This window comes from Branchiostoma belcheri, unplaced genomic scaffold (assembly GCF_001625305.1).
Source record: "Branchiostoma belcheri isolate BF01 breed outbred unplaced genomic scaffold, Haploidv18h27 scaffold60, whole genome shotgun sequence".
NCBI classification, from domain to species: Eukaryota; Metazoa; Chordata; class Leptocardii; order Amphioxiformes; family Branchiostomatidae; genus Branchiostoma; species Branchiostoma belcheri.
Window position 1 is genome coordinate 128,571 of NW_017804243.1, and position 14,958 is coordinate 143,528.

The 14,958-nt window shown below is 43.6% G+C and overlaps 2 protein-coding genes across 3 annotated transcripts; one reads left to right on the forward strand and one right to left on the reverse strand.

Moving 5' to 3' along the window:
* Positions 1–241: 241 nt before the first annotated feature.
* Positions 242–6,014, reverse strand: LOC109482740. The gene is made up of 7 exons (XM_019785568.1): positions 5,625–6,014; positions 5,166–5,267; positions 4,390–4,542; positions 3,488–3,621; positions 2,913–3,054; positions 2,060–2,192; positions 242–1,649 (listed from the first exon to the last, which is right to left on the reverse strand). The coding sequence occupies exons 1-7, from the start codon at positions 5,997–5,999 to the stop codon at positions 1,555–1,557; spliced, it is 1,134 nt and encodes a 377-aa protein (XP_019641127.1). The 5' UTR covers positions 6,000–6,014; the 3' UTR covers positions 242–1,554.
* Positions 6,015–6,599: 585 nt separating this feature from the next.
* LOC109482741 (protein ADP-ribosylarginine hydrolase-like protein 1) lies at positions 6,600–14,829 on the forward strand. 2 transcript variants are annotated; one of them, XM_019785570.1, is made up of 8 exons: positions 6,600–7,053; positions 9,245–9,443; positions 11,738–11,902; positions 12,427–12,552; positions 13,084–13,160; positions 13,289–13,440; positions 13,930–14,105; positions 14,541–14,829. In XM_019785570.1, exons 1-8 carry the CDS (start codon positions 7,018–7,020, stop codon positions 14,690–14,692), a joined length of 1,083 nt encoding a protein of 360 aa, XP_019641129.1. In that variant the 5' UTR covers positions 6,600–7,017; the 3' UTR covers positions 14,693–14,829. The 2 variants fall into 2 exon arrangements, with proteins under 2 accessions (XP_019641129.1, XP_019641128.1); XM_019785569.1 differs by lacking the exon at positions 13,084–13,160 and having other exon boundaries at positions 13,212–13,440.
* The last annotated feature ends 129 nt before the right edge of the window (positions 14,830–14,958 follow it).

Here is a 14,958-nt window from a genome sequence, read left to right on the forward strand (position 1 = left end):
TCTCTATTTGGCCGATTTCTACTCTTTACAGCTGCCTCCTGATGCCTGGTAGAGGCTACTATGTTCTAACAACCCTATTTCTGACATCCCTATGTTCCAGTACCCACCTCTGGGCATATCCTATACTAGTGGCATCCAGTGCAATTTCAGGGCGTCAAAACTGGAAATATTCTGAATAAGGCATTCTGTATCATATTGACACATACATGTACTGTACCAAATGAGCACATTTGAATCAGTATTTCATACTTTTAAGGCTTTCAAACTGCAGAAACAAGCCCCAAGATAAAGTCTTTTATTTCTGAAGTGGTACCCTAAAAATCAACCCAGGGCCTTCTAGTAACTGCTTTTCGTCAGATTTTTTTAAGCATTTTTGCTCCATGAATGTTCATATACATTGGCAGTGTTGTTTCAATTTAGCATGTAGATAAGCTGACTAGAATATTGACTTTGAAAAATCTGGTTTCCAAGCCCTAAAAACTGCACTGGATGCCTCTAACTTCTACCCCTTACTGCATCAAATCCCAAACTATAATAGTCATCGACCTTCAACCATCATGTGACCCATGAATGAACAATAATCAACCTTGTGTTATATGCCGGCATCGTCTACCAGATACCTTTGACCCAGTGTTGACGTCACACTTTGAAGAAGCCACGTGACAAGCTTCACTGGGTCAGTCTACTGAGGAAGACCAGAGTGACTGGTCGAAAGCTCCAGGTGAGAGGTCGGATCAAAAGTTTTAATCTTGAACATGAAACTAGTAAACACAGATGATAATATTATGCTTCTTTTAAAAGTCCACACGAATTTCATATGTTGATTCTTACATTTTAAGGGATTCGTTATGTTACATGTAGTACACACAGTTTCTGGTAAGGGAATGTTAGCCTGAGTGGCCAGTAGCGGATCTTGGGGAGCGGACGAAAGCTAAAAAGGCTGACACTCAGGCAAAGGGAATGTAGTGTTATGGTTCAAAACTACTAGTAAGTTTTCCACCCAGCCATCTGTTTTCATCTTGACGTCTTTTGTTTCTGTTTCAAAATGACAGAGAACCAAGGAAATAGATTGGTGTAGGCTCCAACATAGTACACATGATTCGTAATGTTATCAGGCTCTGTAAAATTCTTTCAACATCCATGGTTCAAGGTCACAGGAGGGATGAAGGTCGAAGTTGTATATATTAGCAGCTCCTGTTTGTAGCTCCTTCAGCAGCAGAATGATGTAAAGTTCAAATGGAGAAAACTCCAGTCACCGAAAATCTGGAAGGACTTATACAAATATGGAAATGTCCGACAGGTTTTCAAAGTCACACACTTTCAAACCTGACTGTAGTTACCACACACAATTATGGCAAAAGTATAACTTTTAACCTCTCTACCTCTTAGCTTTGAATTGTAACCTTTAGTTTACAGGAAAACGACATGATATTTTGACTGACGTGCAACGAAACATCACAGTGACTGTAACGTTATATCCAATATGGTGATCATGACCTTGAAATTTGGAAAACGTCCTTCCAGATTTTCAGTGTTTGACGAAGAACAGACAATCTAGTCCCAGACGCCCGTTGCCGCGATGACTACGGTGGGTTCGGAATCCTTGACGTTCTTCAGCTGGACTGCCCACAGGTTCTGGGGTACCACCACTGTGGAACAACAGGGGGGCGGTGAGGGAAGGTCGTTCAAGGTCAACATGATGAACATTGCAGTTTTATGAGAAAATATACATTGTACACCTCTTCCCTCATGAAAAAAAGGCTTGAACAAACAAAATTATTATATCATAAGCTGGTATACAGATACAGAAGCTGGTGTGTTACGCTGAAGATGCATATTATATAATATTATATAAACCCCTCCTAGTCTAAAATGTAATCCAACACCAGTTTACCATGGTGAGAGACGTCAACAAATCATGTCATTGGTCAGGTCATAGATCACTGTTTGGAGAAGAAGAGGAGGAAGAAACGGAGCAAAAACAATATGTTTTCCTGCGGTAACCATGAATATTGTGTAAAAAATGTGAGGACAGGACAAGGGTTAACTGTTGACGTACGTGTGTCTCCGGGTTTGAGCGTGACGTCGATGTGTTTGCAGGTGGCTTCGCAGATGGAATCCGGTTCCAGCCGGTACAAGACGCTGCCCTTCACCTGCGCCAGCCACACCACCGAGTGCTCCTCAAACGGCAGCTGGAAAAAAGAACAGGCAATTTTCATTCACAATTGATTGGCAGAAAAAAAGCATGTCAGCAGAATGTACTGCACCTGCGCAAAACGTGTATTGTGCATAGCACTTCGGCAGAACGTTTCATATAAGATCGTATTCGCGAATATAAGGTTAACATTCCGTCTGTAGTTTCCAAATGTTATGTCGGAAAAATATTGTCTGAAAATTCTGATGCAATGTTGACCAACAATCCAATGAAAACAGTGAAAAATGGAACATACATTACCAGTAACAAATGATTGGTTGAGAAAAGAACTTTCTTTGAGGGAAGTTCAGCAGAAGAATTTCAACACAAATGAATATGGATGTTATATCATTTCCACCTCTAGTGGACTTAAAACTCTCTTGGACATTCTTGGGGGAAGAGGGCCAATGTGGTGGTTGTCTTAGCCTCTTCTACATAACTTCTACATATATCAAGAACATTTATAGTGTGAACCCACCGTGAACCATTTGACCATTACCTCACAAGAAACCCCCCTTTCTTAGAAGTAGAGCTGTTTTGTTACAGAACACACCGGCCTATCTTAGAAGTAGAATAGTCCAACCCAGGAACCTCACACTGGTGAGGGAGTCCTGGAGGCAACACAAAGTATGAAGCTCCTCTGAAGTCTGGCGTACGGCCAGTTCATTACAATCTAGTAGAAGAACCTAACACAAAAGACAAAGGAAACAGTTCCTACCGGCACAAAGTGCTTGATGATTTGTCCCTCCGATACGAAGACCCAGTTGGACTCGTGTGACTCGACCATGGGAGGCAGGAAGTACGGACGTGTGCCGTAAAACTTCCTCATCAGCCGCACACCTTCTCTCTCACAGTTCTTCCTGTCGGGCAGAACAACAACACATCGTCAGGATGCTACTTATGAGAAGGACAGGAAAGTCATCTCGATTCAGTTTTAGCCCACTGAAGAGCCAATGATAGAAAGAAAATTGTCAACACTCTACATTTATGACTTCATTATTTTGTAATACTGTGGCAATGCAGCAACACCTAGCGTCTCCCTCGATATGGTGCCACTGGAGAAGACGGATGCCCAAGTGTGTGGGTCTCAGATTCGCAACCTGTTATCCACCTCAAACAGATCCACGTAAAGGCCACAGTGTCAACCCTCCTCACTCGGGTGTAGGGACTGACACGGTCATCATACTCATATGAATCTGTATCTCATATGAATCTGTATCTCATTGCATTAATAAAGATCTCGAGTGATGATGACAGTTGAATTATTAGATAAAGATGAAGCAGAAGACTCACCATAGAGCGTACCAGTCTGCTTTGCCCTGTGTAGCAGTCGGCAGGACAGATGGATGTCTGGGCGTCATGGTCTTGTCTTCCGAGTGGAAGTCGCAAACTCCTGATGTCTTAAAAGCCTCCTGAGTGGAGAACAGCTGCACAAGACACAAAAATAATGTTTTACTTATCAAAAATACATTATGTAACACAAATCCTGTTATTATTTATTATTATTATATTATTTAAATGTCAAATTTCTCATTGTTTACCTTTGCACACGGTCTGCTCTGTTAATTCTTACTCAAACACATTCATATATATGGTGACAGCTGTGCAGGAGTCTAAATCCTTCCTACTATAAAAACTGCAACATGATATAACCCAACACCAGTTACCATGGTGACAGACGTGTGGTTCAGGTCATTGACCTTATTTGTTTGGAGAAGAAGAGGAAGAAGAAACAGAGCAAAAACATTATGTTTTCCTTCTGCACAGGTAACTGCAACTTGTTTACTATCACTGTACTTGCCAACATGTATAATATCGCATATAAAAAACATAACCATAAATAAATAAACATAACAAGTAGCCTCCATAGCATGCCAAAAACTGGGGGTGTTTGGGGTGTTTTCAGGCTCTTTGGGAGCTTTTATGTGTTATTTTCTGATTGCATATAGACAACATAGCCGGCCTGGTTGAATTACCCCCGTTTTTTGGACTAGGATAATCAGAAAACAGCTGAAGACCACCAAACCCACAGTTCTATAAGCCTGCTACGTAGGCTAATCAGAAAACAGCCGAAGACCACCAAACCCCCAGTTCTATAAGCCTGCTACGGAGGCTAATCAGAAAACAGCCGAAGACCACCAAACCCCCAGTTCTATAAGCCTGCTGCGGAGGCTACATAACAAGAAGTTAATTACCTTGAGAAAGTCGTGGAAGGTGATCTGGTTGAGCTCAGTCCAGTCCAGCTGGGCATCGGTCACCACAAACGGTTCGTTGTCCAGCAGGAGGTCTGAAATGTCGGCGTGGTCAACGTTCTTCATCCTCTTCACACCACTGATCTCTAAACACACCTGGGGACAACAACATTGCCGTCAATAAGCAAATCACAGGTGAACTTCACACGTACATTACCTGTATCTGTAAAGCCAGAATCGAACTGGCAACCCTTCAATCTTGTGTCAGCTAGCCTAAGTAACCACTCGCCCATTAGGCGCCACAACAAATCTATTCTCCTGATTATTATAATCTTATGCTCCAGTTTGCTTCTCTAATGCATATTGGCCTCGCTCATTGGTGACGACTTTGCCACCAAAAATTCTGCTTGGAAATTAACCCTCTTCCTGCCTGCTGCCTAGCCCCATAACCAATATACAGACTTGGTGGCAAATGGCTCATGACTTTAGCAGACTGAAGGTTAACTAACCTTCTCCCTGCTGCCTAACCCTATATCCAATACAAACTTGGCACCAATAGGCTACCTTTGTAACAGTGGGGGGTTTATAGGCGCTACCAACTGACCCGGCCGACCTTTTAACCAAATGGTTAGAGTGCCAGGGTTGTAAGCTGGTGCCCAGGTTTGGCGTGGGTTCGATCCCCGGCCCGGGTCCAGGAGTGTCTAACTCTTTCTGTTTCTACTCTCCTACATGTAATTCTTACACCTTAGCAGGCTGAGGGTTAACTGTGTCCACCTTACCTCGCAGTCCTCTTGTGTCAGGTGAGGAGGCTGGACGTAGTACGGATTGTTTATCAGACATTCCTCGTTGTACAGGTACGTCCAGTCCCAGTAAGGCAGCACCTGGGGAACAGGTGAGAATACAGGTGAGAATACAGGTGTAAGTACAGGTGTGTGTACAGGTGTGTGTACAGGTGAGGAGGCTGGACGTAGTACGGGTTGTTTATGAGACATTCCTCGTTGTACAGGTACGTCCAGTCCCAGTAGGGCAGCACCTGAGGGGGGCAGGTGAGAATACAGGTGAGAATACAGGTGTGAGTACAGGTCCAGTCCCAGTCCAGTCTCAGTTGAGACCACAAGTATACTAAGTATGTCGTATCACAAGTGAGATCACAGGTGTCATAATTTACAGAGTAAGATCACAGGTACTTAGTAGGATCAAACAAAAGTGTGTGAAAATACAACAAAGCAACCCCGTACCTTCATGAGAGCGAGTTTGCCGTATATGGCCGCTTTACGGTAGGCGGGGTCCCAGTTATAACACACGACAGCCGCCGTCACCAGCAGGGACAACTTCAGCAACCTCCAGAACCACGTCTTCAGCCAACCGCGGGCCGACCGCCTCACGACAGGCGCCGACAGACTCCGGATCTGCTCCGGACTGAACCCCGACTTCACGCAGAAGTCGTGCAGGTTGTTGATCTCCTGGTCTATCAGGCGGAGCTTCTCCTCCTTGGTGAGTTTCTCTTCTTGAGACATCTTGAAGAACACCTGAAGTTTCTTACAAACTAAACAGCTGGCGCCCAAGTTGTCTTCTCTCCACTTCCTGGTTCTGAGTGCAGTGACCTTTGACATTACGCTGTCTTCTGTTTATTTTTTTAAAGCCTGACTATTTGAACGAAAATGAAAACAATATTTCACATTTTTATTACTCTAATATCGAATCAGACATTAAAATGTTAATGATGATATTGTACTTTAAATTTTAAGACATTTTGCAAAAAATGTCTGATTTTTGTAGATTTAAACATTGATATTCTGTAGGCATCAGTAATATCGCTCATCAGGCTACTGTATACAAAGTTGGTAATGTGTACGTGCGTGGGATCACGTTACAAATGTTCCAATGTTGTCCGACTGGTTTTACACTACAGACACTTTTATACATGTGTAACTATGAACATGCATACTAAAGTATAACATCCCTAAACATTGTATACTAGTACAAAAGCCAATGCATTGTCTTTTGTTTAACGCAAGTGATTTTTATGGATGACATAACGTTAACATAACGTTAAAGTTAATATTTTCGCCTGATTTCGGGGGGAAAAAACTAGAAATTTTGTTGCCTTCTGACTCTGTTTTTTTTTTGGCCCGCCTTGTTTTTTTTTCGCCCGTTCGCATTAGATTTGGTGTCTGTGGGGGGATGTCATCCATAAAATTTACTTGCTGCGGCCTAAGGGAATTCCGGGAAATAACAAATAACACTGCTTTTTTATTTGAAATCATGCAAACTATCGGAAAGTAATGTAAACTGAAGAATACATCAATAGGTCTTTCTTTCCTGTTTTTTTTTTCTCTTTCTGTACACCCATTTCTCAGATCAAAAATTATTTAACCCCTCTTTTGGGCAGTGGTTGGTTCCATTACGCACCCCTCCAGTTGAAGTGGTCCCGCCCTGCAGACTGAGCCGCCCCGCCCCCTGACCTCTGACCCTACAGGCATGTAGTCATGATCGGACCGCAGCCAAGCTAAAATTATACCTCGTCAGTCTTCTACATCGGGAGAAGGAACTCTGAAGGAACACTGCCTTGTCTTCTCAAGGTCACGACACAGCGTCTTGTGAAGGTCACGGTGAAGTCCGGCCGTTGCCATGGCTTCTGAAACAAACACGTTGGAGAGATACAAGGTAACGTTACATACGACTAAAGTATGTTGTGTTGAAGCTAAAGAGCTAAGAACAGCTAGACTGCGTTTTACATGTCACTGTAACGTGAAGATTTCTACGTGTTGTTTTCCATTTTGGAATGGTTAATACGTTGTGTCATCAGTGTCATTTAAGTACACATAGTTGAATCACGTATACTTTCGTTGACACTGTAATTGCAGTTAGTATTGGAGCATGATTTTGCAAAAGATTTATTATCAATATCAGCAAAGTTATGTTAGATCCACACCAAATAGCTCCCTGCAGTTTCCTATATCAAACCACCTAGCAGCTCTCTCACAAACTGCAGTTTCCTATCCACCTGGCAGCTCTCTCACAAACTGCAATTTCCTAACAAGGGTTATATTATATCTCCTAGTCCTACATACCTATATACATAATATTTCCCCTGTAGGCCTCCTTGGTACTCAGTGGTGTAGGGGAGCTCTAGTACATAGGCTTCAAGAACCAGGAGTGGGAATACTGGACACCTAGCAGTTCCCTCACAAACTGCAGTTTCCTTTAGCTAGTGTTAAATGAGAACATACATTTCCCCTGCAGGCCTCCATGGTTCTGAGTGGTGTTGAGGATGCTCTTGGCTATAACTTAGTATAAGAACCAGGAGTGGGAATACTGCACACCTAGCAGCTTCCTTACAAACTGCAGGTTGCTAACCACCTAGCAGCTGTCTCCTGAACTGCATTTTCCTTTTAAACAATGCCATACATTTCCCACACAGGCCTCCATGGTACTCAGTGGTGTTGGGGATGCTCTAGGCTACAAGAACCAGGAGTGGGAATACTGTTCACCTAGCAGCTTCCTCACAAACTGCAGTTTCCTATCCACCTAGCAGCTCTCTCCCAAACTGTAGTTTCTTCACAAGAGCTTATATATATGTATATCTCTTAGGCCTCCATAGTACTCAGTGGTGTTGGGGATGCCCTAGGCTACAAGAACCAGGAGTGGGAATACTGCACACCTAGCAGCTTCCTTACAAACTGCAGTTTCCTATAGCTAGCATTAAATGAGGATGTATATTTCCAATACAGGCCTCCATGGTACTCAGTAGTGTTGGGGATGCTCTGGGCTATAAGAACCAGGAGTGGGAATACTGCACACCTAGCAGCTTCCTCACAAACTGCAGTTTCCTATCCACCTAGCAGCTCCCTCACAAACTGCAGTTTCCTATCCACCTAGCAGCTGTCCCCTGAACTGCCTTTTCCTTTTAAACAAGGACATACATTTCCCATACAGGCCTCCATGGTACTGAGTGGTGTTGGGGATGCCCTAGGCCACAAGAACCAGGAGTGGGAATACTGCACAGCTAGCAGCTCTCTCACAAACTGCAGTTTCCTAACAAGGGTTTATCATATGTCCTAGTCCTACTTATATACATAATATTTCCCATACAGGCCTCCATGGTACTCAGTTAGGGCTGCGGACCGGTACATTGTACCGGTCCAATACCGTAAAAATCGTTTCGGTACAGGTCCAAAATACCGGATCATGAAGTAACGAGTATATACCGAAATAGCTAGTTTACACCATGTATATGACTAAAGATAGGTAAATCCTACCACAAAGACGAAAAATTAGCACTGGAAAAGACGTAAACACCGTCGATTGATTTGAGATCCTCAGTCTCACGAGACATCGCTAGAGTGTGGCTGATCCAGGGTTGTGATAAAGATACTGACAAGTTGTCAACACTTTATTATTGTTTCTGTGTCATGATTGAAAAAGTGAAGAACACGTGTTAATTTGTCAAATTGTTCAGGTACAGGTACAGGTCCGGACCTGTACCTAAACCTCTGTACCGGTACCTGTACCTGTACCTGATGTTACGTTTAGGTACGCAGCCCTATACTCAGTAGTGTTGGGGATGCTCTAGGCTATAAGAACCAGGAGTAGGAATACTGCACACCTAGCAGCTTCCTTACAAACTGCAGTTTCCTAACAAGGGTTTATTATATCTCCTAGGTCTACATACCGGTTTACATACATTTCCCATACAGGCTTCCATGGTACTCAGTGGTGTAGGGGATGCTCTAGGCTACAAGAACCAGGAGTGGGAATACTGCACACCTAGCAGCTCTCTCACAAACTGCAGTTTGCTAACAAGGGTTTATCATATGTCCTAGTCCTACTTATATACATAATATTTCCCATACAGGCCTCCATGGTACTCAGTGGTGTGGGGGATGCCCTAGGCTACAAGAACCAGGAGTGGGAATACAACAAGTCGGGACCAGACATCCACAAACAACTGGCAGACCTGGGAGGACTCAGTAACATCACGGTCGAGCTTCCGGGGTGGCCGGTCAGCGACGATACTGTCATGCACCTGGCTACAGCAGAGGCACTGGTCATAGGTAAGGGTTCACCTGTACACACCTGGTCATAGGTAAGGGTTCACCTGTACACACCTGGTCATAGGTAAGGGTTCACCTGGTCACACCTAGGGATGCATACCTAAACCCAATTTTAGGTTCAGGTCCAGATTCAAGTCCAGAAGTTTAGGTTCAGGTCCGGACTTGTAAATCCGGACCTAAACCCATGGCATATACAAAATTGCATGTTGACAACCTTGCAATGTTATCTGGGTGAAACTTTGGCCACGTAACATGTAGGGCGGTACTTGACGATGCCCAATGGCAATGTTTTCTTCATTTTGCAGCAAAGATTTTGCAATCTACGGAAGGTTTTAGGTGGTTTGGAAAGAAAAGGGGTATGTGAAATGGTCTTTTATGGTAATAAGTCCGGACTCGGTTCTTGACTTTAGGTTTTTTTGGACTTGAACCTAAACATTCTTACAAGTCCGGATCCAAGTCCAGTGAACCGGTATGCATCACTAGTCACACCTGGTTATAGGTAAGGTTTCACCTGTACACACCTGGTTATAGGTAAGGTTTCACCTGTACACACCTGGTTATAGGTAAGGGTTCTCTCACTTGGTCACACCTAGTCATGTCAGAGGCACTGGTCGCACATGTATAGGTAAGGTTCACCTGGTCACAGCGGAGGCACTAGTTTTAGGTAAGGTTTACACTCATGGTCACAACTGATCAGAAGTAAGTAAGTATGGGACTTGGGAGTCCCCACTGCTGTCCACACACTATGTTTATGACAGATTAAGTTTTAATCTCCAAGCAGATCATACGGTGGCATTAGGCAGCATCCTTCTATGGCTAATGGTCACCCCTTGGCCAATGGATACTGCCTCATTACAGTCAGATCTGGTTGGAGTTATGTTTTCTCACACTAACACCCAATAACAGTCGTGTTGTGGGTAAATATTTACTCATAAACACCCAGGAAAACAGCTCCTTGTTTGTGTGTCATGAGACACTGCAGAGCAAGACACACATTTCCAGAAGAGACTTGCATATCTAAGATTCCTCAGACTATCTTAGGGCAGAGACACAAGTCTTATCACCAATGTCTTCATATGTAGATCTGTCAAGGACAAACTAGTGCTGAATCTGTTGATTAAGGGTCTTTAGCTATCAAAAGTAATCTTCAAACTCACCTCTCATAGACTTATGAGCAATACAGCCAATTTTAGTATATTATAATACCATTTATATGAATGAATGATTACATATGAACCATTTATATGTAGCAGCTTATTTTCTTATTTCTTTACTCAATTAGCCAGCTGTTGCAGTTAATTAAGTTTGTCAGGTAAGAGTGACAGAGTCTGAGTACTTTTAGTAGATGCTCTGGCTCTTTAGATGTTCTTAAATCTTATTTATTACCTTTTGCCATTGCTTGAGTTCTTCTATGATGCCACTCACTGGCTAGATAAAAAGAAAGAATGTCTGGGTCATGTCAGATAGCATATGGAGAACTATTCCAACTTTGTCAAGGAGGCGGCTAGCCGGGGTACAAAATTTCCTTAGCTTTGAACCCAGCTGCATCGGTTTATCAGGACTGGTTTTCAGGCATTTCTGGCACAGGTAAAACTTCAGCAACAGGCCAATGTAAAAGCAGGCCTGGGAAGAAAATTTAATTTAAGGCATGGCCCAAATGGAAAAATCTTGGCAGTTGATAGGAAACTAGATCAGTTGTTTTTGCCTGGCCAAAATGTCTGTCGGAGCAATGTAAGTTGGAATGTGACATTTTCAACCAGCTGAGAGGGGCACACTTGAAGCAAGCAACACACAATGTTTACATTCAGATTTCAAGCATTTCAATCCTCAGTCATTGGTTTGCTCTCTTGGAGATTAATACTTAAGTGACAGCTAGTAAATCTAAATACAGTGTATGATTGACATCCTCTGTACACTTTGAAGCCTCAGTGTGCAAAAAAAGAGAGAAAAAAAAAAGAAAAAAGGTGAGCAAAATAACAACATAAAAAATTTGTTTCAATCAAAGTAGGCGCCATTGAAAGGAACCACTGAAGATTTTTTTCTCATAAGACATCCACAAGATTTACTTGGCCTTAACATTACACAATACTGTAATTCCTGATTTTTTCATGGTATTGTTGTGTTTTCACTTATCATTACAGTTAATTCCTGGACTTTCTTTTTCCTGTACCTGTCACCACCCTGAATATATAGTTTCGTGAACATGTCCATTTTTCTCAGACCGTGAACTTTTGCTACCGTGAACATAAAGTGAATTACAGTATCCTCCAAGTTTCTCTTTGCCTCCTTCCCAGACTCTGAGAAGAAAGAAGACATCTACCTTGAGCTGTGCAGGCGTTACGTGGCCTGTATGAACGATATGGAGGGGAGAAAGCCCGGACCTACGTCCATCTTAGGCTGCCAGCAGATGAGCCCAACCAACGCAGCAGGCGGCTGGCATATCCCATTCAACCCTACTGGTTAGTGTTTAGTGTAAGGGTGGGGCTGTATAATTATGTATATATAAGCTGGCATATCCCCTTCAACCCTACTGGTGTGTGTGTAGATAGGTTGAGCTATATAGTGTGAGAATGGGGCTAGTGTGAAGATTGGGTTGGTGTAACTAAAGGTAGACCTAGCTAATTTGAAGGTGGCATTAGTGTAAACTTCTAGGTAGACACTCAGTTAGTGTAAAGGTGCAGTCAGTGGTTGGTGTATCCCCTAATTACTCTAACTAGTAATTAGTGTGAAAGTAAACATATTGTGAACAAATAAACCAATTTGGTATAAATGATGGTAAGTTTCTCACCAAGGAGGTTTTGTAAGTGTGAAGCTTAAGGTACCGTCAACAGCTAGAGAATGGGAGATAGAGAGACCGTTATGTGTTGTACATGTAAACAGTAACTTGTATATAAACAGTATGACTTGTTATGTCGGTGAAGGTTAGACATCCAGGTAATAAGATACGCTACTGGATATGATTTTGGAATGACTTGTACTACAGGTACGGGCTGCGGCGCCGCCATGCGGGCCATGTGTATCGGGTTACGCTGCCCGCGGCCGGACCAGCTGGAGGATCTGATCGCCTTCAGCGTGGAGAGCGGGAGGATGACCCACCATAACCCACACGGTTAGTTAACTAACTTATCAACCCACCATAACCCACAGGGTTAGTTAACTAACGTATCAACCCACCATAACCCACACGGTTAGTTAACTAACTTATCAACCCACCATAACCCACACGGTTAGTTAACTAACTTATCAACCCACCATAACCCACAGGGTTAGTTAGCTAACCTATCAATCCACCATAACCCACACGGTTAGCTATCTAGCCCACATGGTTAAGTCAACTAACCCATTAACCCGCACAATTAGTTAACTAACTTATTAACTAACCGTAAGCTGTGCAGTTAATTAGCTAACCAATCAACCCATCCTAACACATATGGTAAGTTAGCTAATATGTTATTATCAACCCATCATAACCCATACAGTTAGTTAGCTAACCCATTAACCCACCATTACCCACATCTATGCAAAAGATGTTGGTCAGCTCATGAGGAATGATTCCACTCTACTCATGCCACTTGGTCAGTTAGTTAACTCATTAACCCATGATAACCACAAGGTTAGTTAATGTGTGTATTGCCCCCAGGTTACTGTGGAGCCCTTGCCTCCGCCCTGTTCGTATCGTACAGCGTTCAGGGCAAGCCGTTGAGGGAGTGGGGGAAGGGCTGATTGTCTTGATGTGACTGTTGATTGTGTGTTGCGTGTACCCTGCAGGTTACTGTGGAGCCCTTGCCTCCGCCCTGTTCGTATCGTACAGCGTTCAGGGCAAGCCTCTGCGGGAGTGGGGTAAGGGTCTGCTGGACACGCTGCCCCGAGCGCTGGACTATGTGAAGAAGAGCATCCGCAGCGCGTACGAGAACGAGGAGGCCTGGTTCTACTTTCCCGCCAAGTGGGAGGAATATCTGGAGGAGAGGGGCCTTCTGGATGGGACTTCTGATCCAACGTGAGTACACATACACACACACACACACATACACACACACACACATATGTAGTTATATATAGTTACTGTACATAAACAGGACAGGTACATGCATATAATTTCAGTACAGGCTCAGTGTAGGTGCATTAGAGTTACAGTACATGCATGGAGGAAAGGGGGCTTGGTGGAACTTCTGACCCAAAGTGAGTACATGTAGTACCTTGTGTATAGTACAGGAACAGTACTATGTAATTAAAACGGTAAAGGTAGTCCCAGAGCCTTTTTGAGGCCATAGGGACAGTGAGTCGTTAGTCAACTGAGGCATGGAATTGGAAGGTGGAGCCCATCCCTCTCCTTCCACTGAATTTTACATCCCCAACCAAAGTCAGGCGCCCATTTTACACCTGGGTGGAGTCAGGAAAGTCGTGCAAAGTGCCTAATGCCCAGCCAGGAATGCAAAGCATTGAACACATACAATGTGTAACCTCCAGATGTTGTCTATTTCCCCAGGTGGCCCGAGAACTATGACGACCCCGCCGTCCGGGACAAAATCTACAAGAACGACATCAGCAGCGACGGCTGGCCGGGCCGACGGGGACACGACGCTCCGCTGATCGCGTACGACGCTTTACTGGCAGCTGGGGGCAACTGGGAGGAACTGTGCAGCCGTGCCATGTTCCATGGAGGTACAGTATTTTGTACAATCACAATCTGTATTTACAGTACAGGGGTAGTCCAGTTATAGTGCGAAAACAATATGATTATTATAGTAGTTGCTTAGTGACAGTAATTCTTCTGTTCTGTGTTGCTGAGTAATAGTAGTTCTGCAACATTAACTCAGAGTAATCCTACTATTGTGTCGCTTAACTTATAATGATGCTGCGGTTCTATATTGCCTAGTAACAGCAATTCTGCTGTTCTGTGTTGCCTAGTAACAGTAACCCATCTGTTCAGAGTTGCCTAGTAACAGTAACCCATCTGTTCAGAGTTGCCTAGTAACAGTAACCCATCTGTTCTGTGTTGCCTAGTAACAGAAACCCATCTGTTCTGTGTTGCCTAGTAACAGAAACCCATCTGTTCTGTGTTGCATAGTAAGTTTTTATGTTGTTCTGTGTTGCCAGGTGACAGTGACTCCACGGGCGTGATCGCCGCGGCGTGTTTCGGAGTTCTGTACGGCTACGAGGGCGTGCCGGCGTGTAACCACGAGAAACTGGAGTACAGGTCCAGGCTGGAGAAACTGGGAGAACAGCTCTACCACAAGAGTCATCCCTAGACTGTCACACCAGTTTTCGTGAATAATTTCATCGTGTAGGCAAGAAACTGCATTGTATAAGAAATTTCTTGATTCAACAGCCAGTAGGTTTTTACATCTTACGTTTCAGTGACTGTCCTTTTCTTCAAGGCAACAATGACTGGTTCTGATTCGTACAGTAGCTAGGTTACTCTCTAAGCAGAGGTTTGGGTTTTGGGGGAATTTTTTTTAGCATGTTTTTAGGCTTTTTTATCGGGGTGTCTCTTTTGCACTGAATTTTTTTCCCA

Bases quoted from the DNA above. Each gene is read 5' to 3' on its own strand.
- LOC109482740 (XM_019785568.1), bottom strand. From the start codon at position 5,999: ATGTCAAAGGTCACTGCACTCAGAACCAGGAAGTGGAGAGAAGACAAC. The intron at 5,268-5,624 runs GTACGGGGTTGC...CCTGTTCCCCAG, and splicing joins GCAAACTCGCTCTCATGAAG to GTGCTGCCTTACTGGGACTG. The intron at 3,055-3,487 runs GTGAGTCTTCTG...TCTGCCCGACAG, and splicing joins GCAGACTGGTACGCTCTATG to GAAGAACTGTGAGAGAGAAG.
- LOC109482741 (XM_019785570.1), top strand. From the start codon at position 7,018: ATGGCTTCTGAAACAAACACGTTGGAGAGATACAAG. The intron at 11,903-12,426 runs GTTAGTGTTTAG...CTTGTACTACAG, and splicing joins TATCCCATTCAACCCTACTG to GTACGGGCTGCGGCGCCGCC. The intron at 13,161-13,288 runs GGCTGATTGTCT...GAGTGGGGTAAG, and splicing joins CGTTGAGGGAGTGGGGGAAG to GGTCTGCTGGACACGCTGCC.